Here is a 15,025-nt window from a genome sequence, read left to right on the forward strand (position 1 = left end):
AAGCTTCAGTCTTATGGCAGCTCTTGGTCCTACCTGCCCTGTACTGACTTATCACAGTGAGCACAGCTGGAGTCCTCTCTGTCCCTTCATGACTCATCTCTACCCATCAGGCCATGGTGCTTGTCCAGAGCCACCATCAGGGTGGTCCCTTTTGCTTCCTGAAAATCTCACCCTCCCCCCTAGTTTGTCTGGGACAAAATGTTGGCAATAACAGAAACAGGCCACAAGGCAGGTTCTCAAGCCCTCCCTCTGCCCCTATTCTTAATCCAATCTCCTTACAATCGTGTTGCTTCAAAAGAATATGCTCATTATATTTATTTATGCTATCAGAATGAGGAAAAGAATCTGTAGAACAGCTTGGAGTTGGACCTTCTTAGCTCCAAGAACTGACTGCCCTGCGGGCTGGAGGTCAGGGTTGGGTGTGTTTGTACCGGCCAAGGCAGCTTGTGGTTTTGTTAGGCTGTCTGGCTTTAGACTTTCCATCCTCCTCTCCTCGTGGGGTGTGGAGTCTCCTTCCGTAGCCCTTTTTCACTGACCTTGGGGAGAACGTATGGGAGACTGAAGCCTTATTTGATGTTATTCTCCCATGTGCACTTAGGTTTGAGCTCCCTTTTAACTATTTTTGTTCAGTCCTTTCCAGTCTAGACGTCATTCTCCTTGTCAGAGAAAACAAGCATCATGAGACTTGTGTATCCCTTCTCTCCATTGTCCATGATCGTGGTCCATCCAGCTGGAGCATTGGGTCCTGCCCTCCTTGTGATCCTCCTTTTTTTCCTTCTCAGAATGGCCCAAAGGCCCTCTGAGTTGTCCTCAGCACTCCTCCTCAGCTTTGTCTCATTTATTACGGTGTGCTCTGCCCTCTGGGGACGACCTTCAGTTCCTTTGTCAGTGTTTCTAGGTCCCAAGCCAGATAATAAACCTTAGAGCTGGAGGGGCCTTAGAGGTCCTTGGACCATCAGTTTTCAGAGGAGGAGGCTAGCCTCCAGAAAGAAAGTATCTTGGCTCAGCTGACAGCTAATTAGGGTGGAACCAGAGTTAGAAACAATTGTCCTAACTCTTCCTGAGTTGTTTTTCACTCCACCAAAAGTCTTATTTATTTGGCCAGCTTCTGGGGCTGGAAGAATACACAGGCTTGCTAGACAGCAGCAGTAAGGAGCAAGTCTACCAGAGCAAAGTGACTTTATTTTTTTATTTTTTATTTTTTGGCGAGGCAATTGGGGTTAAGTGACTCGGTCAGGGTCACACAGCTAGTACGTGTCAAGTGTTTGGTCTGCAGCCGGATTTGAACTCAGGTCCTCCTGACTTCAGGACTGTTCTCTATCCGCTGCGCCACCTAGCTGCCCCAGCGAAGTGATTTTAAAGAAATAAAGGTAAACAGGAATCTTGTTTAGACAGCCAGATTTTTCCCCGGCTACAGGGGAAACCACTAACATGCGTGGACTAAGAGCCTCCTTTGGCACATTTGCACTGAACAGAGACCAAAGAAGGCAATCCCTGCTGTTGGGGGTGGGGGAGGGAAGAAAGATATGGGCAAAATGTGCATGTATATGAGCATATACAAGATATATACAATATAGTTGGGGGACAGCTTGAGCTGAATTGTGAAAAAAACAAAGAAGGGCTTCTGGGAGGCAATGGTGAGGAGGGAGAGCATTTGGGGCATGGCTGGGGATGTCCGAAGGCAGAGGGATGGGAGATGGAGTGTGTGATGTCATGTGTGATGCATAGGAAAGAGTCCAGTTCAGCTAGACTGTATCATGTGTGAAGGGGAGTAATGTAATAAATAATGATGTTGGAAAGGTAGGTTACTACCAGGTTATATAGGACTTTAAAAGCCAAACAGGAAAGCTTCTATCTTATTCTAGAGGCAATAGGGAAGGAACCATTGGAGTCTTTGAGCAAGGGAATTAACATGGTCAGATATATACTTAAGGAAAATCACTTTGGCAGCTATACGGAGGATGGAATAGAGTTGGGTGAGTCTGGAGACAAGGAGAGGAATGAGGAAGCTCTTGCAAATCCAGGCTGGAGGTGATGAGTGCCTGAATTAGGTGGGTGTCTGTGAGGAGTAAAGGAAGGACAAATGCAAGAGATATTGTGAAGGTAGAAACAAGCCTTTGGCAGCTGATTGGGTATGCTGGAGCTAGCAAGAGTAAGGAGTCCAGCATAAATGCTGAGCTTGTGAAACTAGGTGACTAGAAGGGTCTCGGTACTCTCCACAGAAATGAGGAAGTTTATTTGAGTAAGGAAGAAGGGACTGAGATTTCTTTTGCACATGTGAATTTGAGATATCTATGGAAAAACCACCTCAAAATGTCCAATAGACAGTTGGAACTTGGGAGAGAAGCTGGGTCTGGATATATAGATATAGAAGTCATGTGCATCGAAATGATAATTAAAACTATGTGAGCTGATGAGGTCACCAAGTGAGAGAGTATAAAGAGAAAGAAGAAGGCCCAGGTCAAAGTCTTTAGGAATTCCCACAGTTGGGGTGGGGGTATAGAGGAAAGGACAATGAGAAGGAATGGTCAGACAGTAGAAAGTGAACCAAGAGAGTATCCAGAAGGGGACAGTGTGGTCAACAATTACGTCAAATGTTGCAGAGAATCAAAGAAGGAAGAGGGCTGAGAAAAAGCCGATCAGATTTGACAGTTGAATCATGAGTAGTAGCTTTGGAGAGAGCGTTTTTCAATTGAGTGATGAAGTTGGAAGCGGATTGCAAAAGGCTCGCCCTATCCGCGCTATCAGTATACCCAATCCTATGATCAGCCTGAGCATCAAACTCAAAATACGCCCTAATCGGGGCCCTACGAGCAGTAGCACAAACAATTTCATATGAAGTAACACTAGCCATCATTCTTCTATCAATCATATTAATCAATGGATCATCCAGCCTAAAAAATCTTGCCACCATACAAGAAAACATATGACTACTAATCACAACATGACCCCTAACCATGATATGATACATCTCAACACTAGCCGAAGCAAACCGAGCCCCATTTGACCTAACCGAAGGAGAATCAGAACTTGTGTCCGGCTTCAATGTAGAATACGCAGCTGGCCCATTTGCTATATTCTTTCTAGCTGAATACGCCAATATCATAGCCATAAACGCTATAACCACAATCCTATTCCTAGGCTCATCCATCAACCACAATTTTACCCACATCAACACAGGCATCTTGTTATCCTTTATTCCTACAACATGACTAACCCACCTCCTTTTCCAGTCCTGTATGTCTTTGGTGATGTTTCCTCTGCCATTTCTTGTTCATAAGTTTCCATAGAAATAGTCAACTGATACTTATGGGGTGCCAACTATGTGTGCTACCCAAAGGGCACAGAGACAAAAAAAAATCCCTATTCTAAATATGTTTGTAAAAATAATAAATAATAATAGCAATCATTTAGATAGCACTTTAAGGTTTATAAAGGGCTTAACAAATATTATCACGATAACATTTTATCCTCATAACAACCCTGCGAAATAAGTGCTATTATTATCCCCATTTTACAGGTGAGGAAACTGAAGCCAATGTTAAATGAAGAGATTGAAGGGAGAAGTAGTGGGGAGAAGTAAAAATGTTTTTTTTTAAGAGTTGGGTTGAGAAAGGGCAGAGAGAGCTGGGGGACAATAGTTTGAAGGTATGGTAGCATAGTCATGATTTTTCCAGGATGAGACAGATTTTGGCGTGTTTGGAGGTGGCGTGGAAAGAAATAGAAAATATGGAGAGATTAAATATTAGGAGGGGGCATTGATCGAAGTAAAAGTCTGCTAGAAAAGACAGGATGGGATGGGCAAAAGGGCTGCCTCTCTGTGAGAGACGAGAGAGAGAGAGAGAGAGAGAGAGAGAGAGAGAGAGAGAGAGTGAGAGTGAGTTGGGAGTGTGGGCTGATAGAGGCGTGTGAGATGAAGGGTGAGCTTATGGTGAATGGCTTGTGTTTTCTCAGTAAATTCAGGGTAGAAGGATAATAGGGGGGCAGAGAAGCTTCTGTTGTGTTTTAGCAGAGAAAAATAAAGAGCCCAAATTGGAGGGTGGGACATAAGTGAAGTCTGAATTGAGGGATTTTCTTTTTTTTTAAACTTTGCAGCGGAAAATCCGTCAGAGTTATTTTGCGTCCGTTTCTTACTTGGATTCACAAGTTGGTCACCTGTTAAGTGCTTTGGATGAACTTCAGCTGTCTAACAACACAATTGTTGCCTTTGTATCTGATCATGGTAAGCATTTTGAAGTGTTCTGGGAAGCAATTTGAAGTTCTTGAAGTGTTTTCTGGCCTTGGAAACCTCACCTGTGCTCTTGGGTGAGTCTCTCCTCCTTGTGTTTGTACCATGTACAGCAGAATGCTCCCCCCACTTTGCCAGCCTGTAACCACATCTCCTTTGGAGCCAACTTCTTCTCTTAAAGGGAATTGTTCACAGCATTTTTTACCCCTTTTGTTCTCACTGAGCTGCTATTGATGAGAAATAGCCCTTCCCTAAAGCACTGGCCTATGGTGTTTCTAAGCCAAAGAATAGAGGAGGCATCAGACTTACAGTGTCACTTTGAAATTGCCCCAAAAGCCAAATGAGCCCATTCCAAGTGGCAAGAACCCCGCAGTGCTCCTGCGTGCCCCACTGTGGGGAGCTACCATTCCCTCTCATGGCGCTAGCCGGCTTCTTAGTGATTCCAGGATCAAGTATTGTGTTGGGAACTCTCAGATTTCAGTGAAACAATAGTCTCTTCAATTATTGTACTTGTCTATTAAATTTGTGCCTACTGAGGAAGATTAGCTTTTGTCCCTGAGGCTATTAAAAGACCAGGTGGAGTTGGTAAATTAGTAAGGAGTAGTGAAGACACTCATTTGCTATTGTAGGGCTTTCTGAGTGAGGTCCAGGGATCCTTGGCAAGCATTGTGCTCTGAGAGGGGAGGAATTAGTGGATGGGGAATAACAGTCGATGAATAATATGTGTGTATACACACACACACACACACACACACACACACACACGTACGTATACACATACATACCTACATAATATATACATCCACATACATACAATTTACATATATACACACTTGTGTTTGTGTATATGCACACATGTATGTATATGTTTATATATACATGTGGGGGATGGCAGCTGAGGAATGTATACACGCAATATAGCCACACACATTCATCAATTGCTATTTCCTATATATATGCATATATATATACACGTGTATACCTAGAGTTATACACACAAATGCACATGTGCATGTGTGTGTGTATATGTATATACAGACATATACACACACATAATTTCTTAGGCAAGTTTGGGAACCACAGATAGCATACACTTTATTCAGTGAGGCTTTTTTACTGGCATAGTCTCCTTGTTTAGTTGTGTGACTAAGTACAATTCTTTTTTTCAAAACTGATGAACAACTTAGAGTATTCTTTTTTTTTTTTGGCAAGGCAGTTGGGGTTAAGTGACTTGCCCAGGGTCACACAGCTAGTGACTGTTACGTATCTAAGGTCAGATTTGAACTCGGGTCCTCCTGACTCCAGGACCAGTGCTCTATCCACTGTGCCACCTAGCTGCCAATTATAAGATACCCAACTTAGAGTATTCTAACCATTTTTTTAGAAGTTTTGTAGTTAGTCTGAGTAAAGCACCTGGAAGCAGAAGTTGCATTTTGTCATTAAGCTGTGACCCAACAGAAAAAAAAAACCATTAGTTGATAATTTCTTGTTTTTACTTCTTTGGAAACTTAGGCTTTTCTGTGGTCATTCCTTCAATACCTGTCTTCACTGAAGTCTCCCCCCCTCCCCAGTGCTTCTTCATGGCATTGGAGGGGACCCTTTGTGAATGGCACATCAATTCTGGCACTTCCTGGAAAGCCAGAGGCGCCAAATGCATTGGACAACCGTGATAAGGCAGTGGAGGGGGACTTCAGCGGAGACATAATAAGAAATGGTGTTGAAATTGAGCCTACCGTGATGTGATTCTACTTGTGTGTGTAAGTGTTTTTGTCTCTGGGTGTCTGTGTGACTTGTGTTTCTTATTGTCCAGGATGGGCTCTGGGTGAACATGGAGAATGGGCCAAGTACAGCAATTTTGATGTAGCCACTCGAGTGCCCTTGATGTTTTATGTCCCTGGAAAGACTGCTCCATTTACTTCTCCTGGAGAGAAGCTTTTTCCTTACATTGATCCCTTTGACTCAACATCAGATGTGATGGTTCCAGGTACAAAAGATAAGTCTTGTAAAGTAAAACTTAACTACCCTATTATTATAATTCTGCCTTTTCGTTTATATAGCACCTTATAGGGTTGTTCCAGCCTGTCCAGACATCTATGAATCCTGATTTTATTTTCTACATGATGTTAGTTTTTTCTCCCCACCTTCGTATCATCTGCAGATTTAGTCATTGTGCCTTTCGTGTCATCATCCAAATCGTTGTTTAAACAGGTCGAACGACACAGGGCCTAGAAGAGAGCTTAGGACATACTTCTAGACACTACCTCTCCTCTCCCCTTCTCCACCCCTCATTAATCAATAGTTGTTCAGCCAGTTGCAAATCCATGTTAACAGTACTGCTACTTAGCCAACTTTTTTCATATATTCTCAGATATGGGAAACTGTGAAATGACTCATATCCTGTAGTTAGAAGGGCCCTCAGAGATGATCTAGGTGGATCCACATTTTAAAGAATAAATCTTTTATTAAAGGGATTATTATTATTTATTAAAATTTGTATTCAGGGGCAGCTAGGTGACACAGTGGATAGAGCACTGACCCTAGAGTCAGGAGGACCTGAGTTCAAATCCGGCCTCAGACACATAACCCTTACTAGCTTTGTGACTCTGAGCAAGTCACTTACCCCCAACTGCCTCACCAAAAAAAAATTGGATTCAGTCAAAAGGCCACACTTAAGGATCTAGAAGGCCCCATGTGGCCTCAAAGCTGCGGGTTCCCCACTCCTGGTCTACATGCTTTCATCTTACTTTCCTCACTAAGATTATTCTCCATTGTATAGCTCTTTGAAAGAGTTTAGAATCTTCTTAAAACCCAGGGAAGCAAAGGATAAGATTATTAGACTCTGAGAATCAGGAGACTTCTTCTTTTTTTTTTTTTAATTTATTTTTGGTTTTCAACATTCACTTCCAGAAGTTTTTGAGTTCCAAGTTTTCATCCCATCTCCCCCCTCCCCCCACCCCAAGATGGCATGCATTCTGAATATCCCTTCCCCTAGTCTGTCCTCTCTTCTATCTCTCTCCCCTTCTCTTATCCCCTTCCCCTTCTATTTTCCTGTAGGGCAGGATAGACTTCTGTACCCCATTTCCTATATTTCTTATTTCCCAGTAGCATGTGAAAACATTTTTTTTAAACATATGTTTTTAAAACTTTAGGTTTCAGATTTTCTCTCTTCCTCCTTCCCTACCCACCCTCATTGAAAAGGCAAGCAACTCAATATAGGTTATACATGTGCAGTTATGCAAAACACGTCCATAGTAGACATGTTGTGAAAAACTAACTCTATTTCCCTTAATCCTATCCTGCCCTCCCATTTATTCTATTCTTTCTTTTGACCCTGTCCCTCCTCAGAAGTATTTACTTCTGATTACCCCCTTTCCCAATCTGCCCTCCTCTCTATCATCCCCTGCTCTCTTGTCCCCTTCTCCCCCTATTTTCCTGTAGGGTAAGACAGATTTCCATACCCAATTGAATGTGTATGTTATTCCCTCCTTAAGCCAAATCCTATGAGAATAAGATTCACTCATTCCCTCTCACCTTCCCCGTTTCCCCTCCACTGTAAGAGACTTTTCTTTTCTGTTTTTTTTTTGTGAGATAATTTACCCCATTCTACCTCTCCCTTTCTTCTTCTCCAAGTATAATCCTCTCTCATCCCTTAATTTTATTCTCCAGATATGACCCCTTAATCTTCACCTCACCCTGTGCCCTCTATCTATCTATCTACATATACATACATATAATTTTTTTCCTTCAACTACCCTAATACTGACAAAGTTCTCATGAGTTACAAATATCATCTTTCCATGCAGGAATGTAAACAGTTCAATCTTAATAAGTCTCTTATGATTTCTCTTTCCTGTTTACCTCTTCATGTTCCACTGGAGTCCTGTATTTGAAAGTCAAATTTTCTATTCAGCTCTGGTCTTTTCATCAAGAATGCTTGAAAGTCCTCTATTTCACTGAATGACCATTTTTTGAAGGATTATACTCAGTTTTGCTGGGTAGGTGGTTCTTGGTTGTAATCCTATCTTCTTTGCCCTCCGGAATATTTTATTCCATGCCCTGCAGTCCTTTAATGTAGAAGCTGCTAAATCTTGTGTTATCCTGATTGTGTTTCCACAGTACTTGAACTGTTTCCTTCTGGCAGCTTGTAATATTTTCTCCTTGACCTGGGAACTCTGGAATTTGGCTACAATATTCCTAGGAGTTTTCCTTTGGGGATCTCTTTCAGGAGGAGATCTGTGGATTCTGTCAATTTCTATTTTGCCTTCTGGTTCTACTATATCAGGGCAGTTTTCCTTGATAATTTCTTGAATTTTGATCATGGCTTTCAGATAATCCAAAAGTTTTTAAATTCTCTCTCCTGGATCTATTTTCCAGGTCAGTTGTTTTTCCAATGAGATATTTCAATTGTTTTCTAATTTTTCATTCTTTTGGATTTGTTTACTGTGTCTTGATTTCTCATAAAGTCACTATCTTCCAATTGCTCTATTCTAATTTTCAAGGAAGTATTTTCTTCAGTAAGCTTTTGGACTTCCTTTTCCATTTGGCCAATTTTGCTTTTTAGGGCATTCTTCTCCTCATTGGCTTTTTGGACCTCTTTTGCCATTTGGGTTAGGCTATTTTTTAAGGTGTTATTTTCTTCAGTATTTTTTTGGGTCTCCTTTAGCAAGCTGTTGACTTGTTTTTCATGATTTTCTTGCATCACTCTCAGTTTTTCCTCTACTTCCCTTACTTGCTTCTCAAGATCCCTTTTGAGCTCTTCCAAGGCCTGGGACCAATTCATATTTTTCTTGGAGGCTTTGGATGTAGGAGCTCTGACTTCGTGGTCTTCTTCTGGTTGTATATTTTGATCTTCTTTTTCACCAAAGTAAGATTCTGTAGTCTGACTCTTTTTGTGCTGCTTGCTCATGATCCCGGCTAATTACTTGAGTTTTAAACTGTTTGTTAAGGTAAGAGTCTGCTTCCAATGTGGAGAGTATGCTGTCCCAAGCTTCAGGGGTTTGTATAGCTGTTTTCAGAGATACTTGTAGGGACCTGTAAATTTTCAGTTCTTCCAAGGTGGTATGATAAGGGGCGAGGTGTTTACTCCTTTCCTGGCCTGCGACTACAAGTACTCCTTTCTGTCCTGTAACTGTGAGGAAGGGTTCCTCTCCACCATGCCAGCGCTCCTCCTCACCCCAGCACCGCCTCCCAGAACTGTGGCCCAGATCCAAACATGGGCAAAGCAAGAGATTCCTGCCTCAGCACTGGCAAAGAGATCCCTGCAGTCCCTCTCTGATCAGCCACTGGATTCCCCCTCAGTCTGTGGGTGGGAAGATCGGGAAGCAACTGCCCCCCCAGGGCCACACTCTTGGGGAATGGAGCTGAGACCCCGCCTTCCTCTCTGACCACCGACAGAAACAGACTTTTCCCACTGACCTTCTAAGTTGTCTTTGTCATTGGTGGTTGGAGGAGTCTGGAAACCTCCACAGCTGCCCTCGATTCAGTCCTCTGAGGCCTGCTCCAGGTTCACTGCGGCCTGTGCCTCTATGCTGCGCTGTGCTGCGCTCCCAGCCCGGCGCGATACACCTTTCTGATTGATCATCCAGGTTGTCTTGGGCTGGAAATTTGTTTCACTCTGTCTTTTTGTGGTTTCTGCTGCTTCAGAATTTGTTTAGAGCCATTTCTTATGAGTATTTGCAGGGGTTTGGAGGAGAGCTCAAGCAAGTCACTGCTTTCACTCCACCATCTTGGCTCTGCCCCAATCAGGAGACTTCTTGAATTCTAGTCTTGAGTCTACTATTAACTTGGTCTGTGACCTTGGACAAGTCATATGACCTCAGAGCCTCAGTTGTTTCATCTAAAATGAAGGAGTTGATCTACTTGATTCTTTCTGATCTCTGTGATACCTCTTTGAAACCTTGGTAAAAATCTCTGTAGTAAATCATATTTCTGTAGTTCTTTAAAGTTTTCAAAGTATTTTACCACAACAGTGGCTTAAGTGTTCACTCCATTGAACATACTGTGAAACTGAGGCTCCTAGCTTTGGAGTGATTTGCCTAGGATCACATAGTAAGTTCTCAAGCCTGGACCTGAACCCAGTTTGTCTCAGTTTAAGGTCTTGGAACTATGCTAAGTAGTTGAGGGAGAAAAGGATACTGAAAAATTATAATATATAATTCCTACCCTTAAGGAGCCTATAATCTAATCAAGAGTTAAGACTGACATGATTATGATAAATGTATTTAGGTGCAAAATTGTGTTAAGTAGGAAATTAGTAGATTTTCTTAGAACTTTAGAGACAAGGAGTAGAGGTCAGGTAGACTACTGTCAGAGGCTGAGATGAAACTAGGCTGATCTCTTAGCCAGGAACCAGGGTCATGGGGATAAATTTGAAGCCAGCTTCCCAGTTCTGAGCATCACCACTCTTGAAGCTTAAGACTCAAAGTAGGTGCTAAAAACCATTTACTGCCATAAATGCTTATTGGTTGATTGCCATTGAGAAACCAGCTTCCAGATCTAAAGGAAGAAAGTCAAACTGAATAGAAAGGTTTTTAACCTTTGTTTGAGTTATTGGTTTAATTATACCAGGTGTCCCAAAAGTCTTAGAGCAGGTTTAAGCTTTTTAAATGCACTAAGACTTTTGGGACACCCTGGATACAAAGCACAAAGTGTGCCGTAACCTATTAACAGGAAATGAATTATACTGTACTTTTAATTCTAATTTAGTATTTCACTTGGATTTGTAACTTTATCAATGCAGATCACAACTCTTCTAACTTAGCAGATGATCTTAGAGAGTCCTGGCCCCAAAATTCATTACCCTAAGACTCATCTGATTAGGAGCCTTTCTGAATTGAGCAAGGTTGGTGCGTAGACCACAGGCATTCGGTCCACCCTTAGGTCCATACATGAAACCTTTCTAGCTTGCTATAGTTTTAGTTGTGAACCCAAGATCACTTTCATGCTGCAGTGAGGGATCAGAAGAGGACTTGGGTGGATATCACTTTAACAGAGCTAAGTTTATTCTCCAGATTTCCCTATCATCCAGCAGATGGAAGTTGGACCCTTGGGTGAACATCGTGGTCAGGGCTGAGTTTATAGAGAATGCTTCTCTATGGGGCAGGGCCTTAGTGACAGTTGATTATTCTCTTCTCTTTTCAGCTGGGAGGCTTAGTAATTAGCAGGCTTTGGAAGGGTAATAAGTAGCCTTTTAATCCTCACTGATTTAAATCCTCACACAACAAAATTTCCAAGTTTTTGTGTAGTTGCAATGTCTTCACTGTAACTTAATAGTTTTTTTTCTCTCTTAAAGAGTCACCAGCACTATTACATCATTCATTATCAGTCAGTGTTTACAGTATCCCTTCTCTAATATATTGGTGGTCACTTTGCATTGCTGGAAGAGCAGTTGGGAGGGAGTTAGAGGCTGAGATGCCTTTCTTCTCCTTTTTCTTTTTTTTTGGCTAGGCAGTGGGGTTAAGTGACTTGCCCAGGGTCACACAGCTAGTAAGTGTCAAGTTTCTGAGGCTGTATTTGAACTCAGGTTCTCCTGACTCCAGGGCCTGTGCTTTATCCACTGTGCCACCTAGCTGCCCCTGAGATACCATTCTTCTAAATAAAATAAAAAGAACGCGGTGAAATAAATGTGTGGCGCTGAGTCGTGTTTGACTTAGTCTTCTTCTTCTGTTTTGTTCACTTTGATATCACATTTTCTACTTTGTTGCTTTTTTTTTTCTAGGAGGGCAAGCCATGGAGCTTGCTGAACTTGTGTCTCTTTTTCCGACTCTCTCGGAACTTGCCGGCCTGAACGTACCCCGACGATGCCCATTTAATTCATTTAACATTGAGCTGTGTAGAGAAGGACCAAGCCTGGTTAGATATTTAAACATCACCAAATGGGAAAGAGACTCTTATGACAGCACCAGGAAACCCCTTGACCTCGTGGCATACAGCCAGTATCCACGGCCTGCAGATACCCCTCAGTGGAATTCTGATAAGCCACATTTAAAAGATATAAAAATTATGGGCTATTCGATACGTACAGTAGACTACAGGTTTACTGTATGGGTCAGCTTCAACCCTGAGAATTTCACTGCCAATTTTACTGACATCCATGCAGGTGAACTGTATTTTGTAGACACTGATCCCTTGCAGGATCATAATGTTTACAACCAGACCATGAGCACATATTAAAACTCACTGGGTGATTGGGCCATAAGTTTTATATAACTAAATGGATTTTTGTTTACAATTTTTTTTTCACATTTTCCTCCTCCCTACCCTACATGGTGGATGTGAGAATGAATTAGAGATTTTGTGACATTTTGGCACTAACAGAGGTGACGTGGAGAGCAGAGTTGAAAAGGAGGATAGATTTCAAGAATCCGTAGCTTATTACAGCAAAACCTTATGAATTTAGGTTTCTTTAATTTGGAATTTGTGATCATTCTGACTGAGGGCTGGCTTATTGATGAAGAAAAGGTTTGCTAGAAAATGAATAGCCTAAAGGAAAGGGAGAAATATAGAACTATTAAAGAAAATAAAATGTTGTCAAACCTCCATTGATAGACAAACATCCTGCCACCATTATGATGCCTTTCTGTGAGTGATATTAGGATTCAGTGTTTATAAAAATTCATTTGTCTCCCTTATAAATTTAACATTTTTGTGGTCATTCATGTTTATAAAGTTGTGAGGCTGGCCGTGGAATTTAGCGTCTGGGGTAATGGATGACTGTTTTCTTACCTCTAGCCTGTGAAAATATTCATGTGGTTTCATCCATCAGGGAACCTGCCATTTAAAGGTGTTTGTCTGATCCTCCAGCAAGGCTTTGCACAGACAGGGATCTTCCATTATGATCACAGTTTCTTGGGGTGTTAATATAGCACTTCTTACTCTTAACCTTGATCAGTCATCATTCAGTTCCTTCCAACTCCAAAAAGCTATGATCTGGGATTCTAGGATGCTATTCACTGAATGATGAAAAGGCACCCACATTTAAATGACTTCTCCCCTGAGTGTGTGTCTACCATGCTTCAAAGCAGCCTGAGTTTTTATTCTGGAATGTGTGTGATGGGCCTGGGTCTCAGCTGCACTGCCCCATGCCTGAGAGGCTGCCTGAGCTGGAGACAACAAATGGATCTTTTGGTTGCTCTGGGTGAAGTTTTGGGAACCTCCTGAAATGCTTTTCTGCACATCCTGTTGTGTGCACAGTCCAGGGTATTGTTGCAGCCAAGCAGCAGGCTGAAAAAGAATAGCATAGCCAGTGCAGAGAACAAAGAATCCAGTGCTTCTGGATATAATTGGAAGAAAGAGTTAGGATGCAGACAAAGTAAAGAGCAAAGAACAAGAGTTAACCAGTTTTTCTTCCACTGTCCCTTAAGTCAGGGACTATTATTTATGAGGGTAAGAGGGGTTTCCAGCTATAATGAGACTGACATTTACGAAACCCTTGCTCTAATTTATTGTTGCTGTTATACTAGTGTGTTTTCCAAAACCTTTGTTGGTGATTTATAGGCAAAACTCATTGTTTACTTAACGGGTTTTCGGAATTCATCTCTTACACATTGTTGAAAAATGTATGCTGGTATTTGTGTTAAGTGTGTCGGGATTTATCATATGAATAAATCATATTAAATTTGCTATTATCATTGTGTGCAATTCTTGCTGGTGCTTTTAGTACTGTTTGATGCTACATTAAAATAAATGAAGCCGTTAACTCATATGGCTAGCATGCCACGTGTTTTTACCCCGTCTTCCTCAAAGTACCCAATTTTCTCCTTACTGTGGATTTTATGAAGGACTTAGCAAATACTGACTTGGAACGGCTTCATTTTACAGGTGAGGGAACTAAAGCTTAGAGAGAGGAAGTGACCTGTCCTAGGTCAAACAATTGAATTCTCGACTCTGGGTGACGGATGTGCTTGCTAATGCATCCAAACCTCTCCAAATGTCATTTGCAAATTGGCAAATATGGGTGGGCCTTGCTTTAAAAAATTCCTACCTACAAAAATCTGAATGGGTAACTTGGGAGACGATTATTTATCCTCTACAAAAGGATTCAGCCTAAGTTTTCTTTTAGCAGACCTCAGTGCATTGGAAACACGATTTGACTTGTAAAAGTTCAATTTGCATTTCACCTTTTGTAGGAAACTGTAAAGTGAAGTATGCATGCATACCATTTTGAAAATATCTTCTAAAAAGAACAATAATAACTAATAATTATATAGCACTTATAGGTTTGCAAAGCACTTTACATATATTATCTCATTTGATGTGTACAACAACCTTGTGAGCTAATTACCTTAGGGATTATCCTCCTTACAGATGAGAAAACGGGAAAGGTACAGAAAGCAACATGAAAGATAAAGTAGATATTAAAACATGCTATGTTGGAAAGAGGCCTCTTATTTGTAGCACTCAGGTCTCTTTCCGGTCTTGTACTGGATAAGGTGTTAAATGCTAGGACCCCATCAAGGGCATTCCATTGGTGCACCTACTTCTGGAAAAGAGACTGGGAATTTCTGTGTGCTGCCCCTCCCCCTATGCTGATGGCAACTGATTATGGTGAATATGAATTGCCTTCTTTGCAAGTTTGTTCATAGTCCATCCTCTTCCAGGTGAGTGTGCTTCTTACCGGCAATAGGACTTTGATATCTCAGCAGTGCAATGTGATGTACATACACATGGCGCTCTCTTTCCTATATAACCCAATTAAAACTTCCATCTGCGAAAAGTAGTACTTAAAAATAATGATCTTACTCATATCCTTTCTGAGACTGGCTTTTTCCTAGATGCCTTATAGGATTTACAGCTGGT

At 41.6% G+C, this 15,025-nt stretch overlaps 1 protein-coding gene across 2 annotated transcripts in view; it reads left to right on the forward strand.

Moving 5' to 3' along the window:
* The window catches only part of IDS (iduronate 2-sulfatase), a 28,346-nt gene extending 14,492 nt beyond the window's left edge, over window positions 1-13,854 (forward strand). Inside the window, exons 7-9 of one of the 2 annotated variants that reach the window (XM_020974793.1) lie at window positions 4,096-4,222; window positions 6,039-6,212; window positions 11,946-13,854. In XM_020974793.1, the coding sequence (XP_020830452.1) occupies window positions 4,096-4,222; window positions 6,039-6,212; window positions 11,946-12,400 (756 nt within the window). In that variant the 3' untranslated portion in view covers window positions 12,401-13,854. The remainder of the gene's footprint in view (window positions 1-4,095; window positions 4,223-6,038; window positions 6,213-11,945) is intronic. The other variant, XM_078147983.1, reaches the window with a different exon arrangement.
* Window positions 13,855-15,025: the final 1,171 nt, after the last annotated feature.

The sequence above is a fragment of the Phascolarctos cinereus genome, unplaced genomic scaffold (assembly GCF_003287225.1).
Source record: "Phascolarctos cinereus isolate Bilbo 61053 unplaced genomic scaffold, phaCin_HiC Scaffold_8;HRSCAF=390, whole genome shotgun sequence".
Classification (NCBI taxonomy): Eukaryota; Metazoa; Chordata; class Mammalia; order Diprotodontia; family Phascolarctidae; genus Phascolarctos; species Phascolarctos cinereus.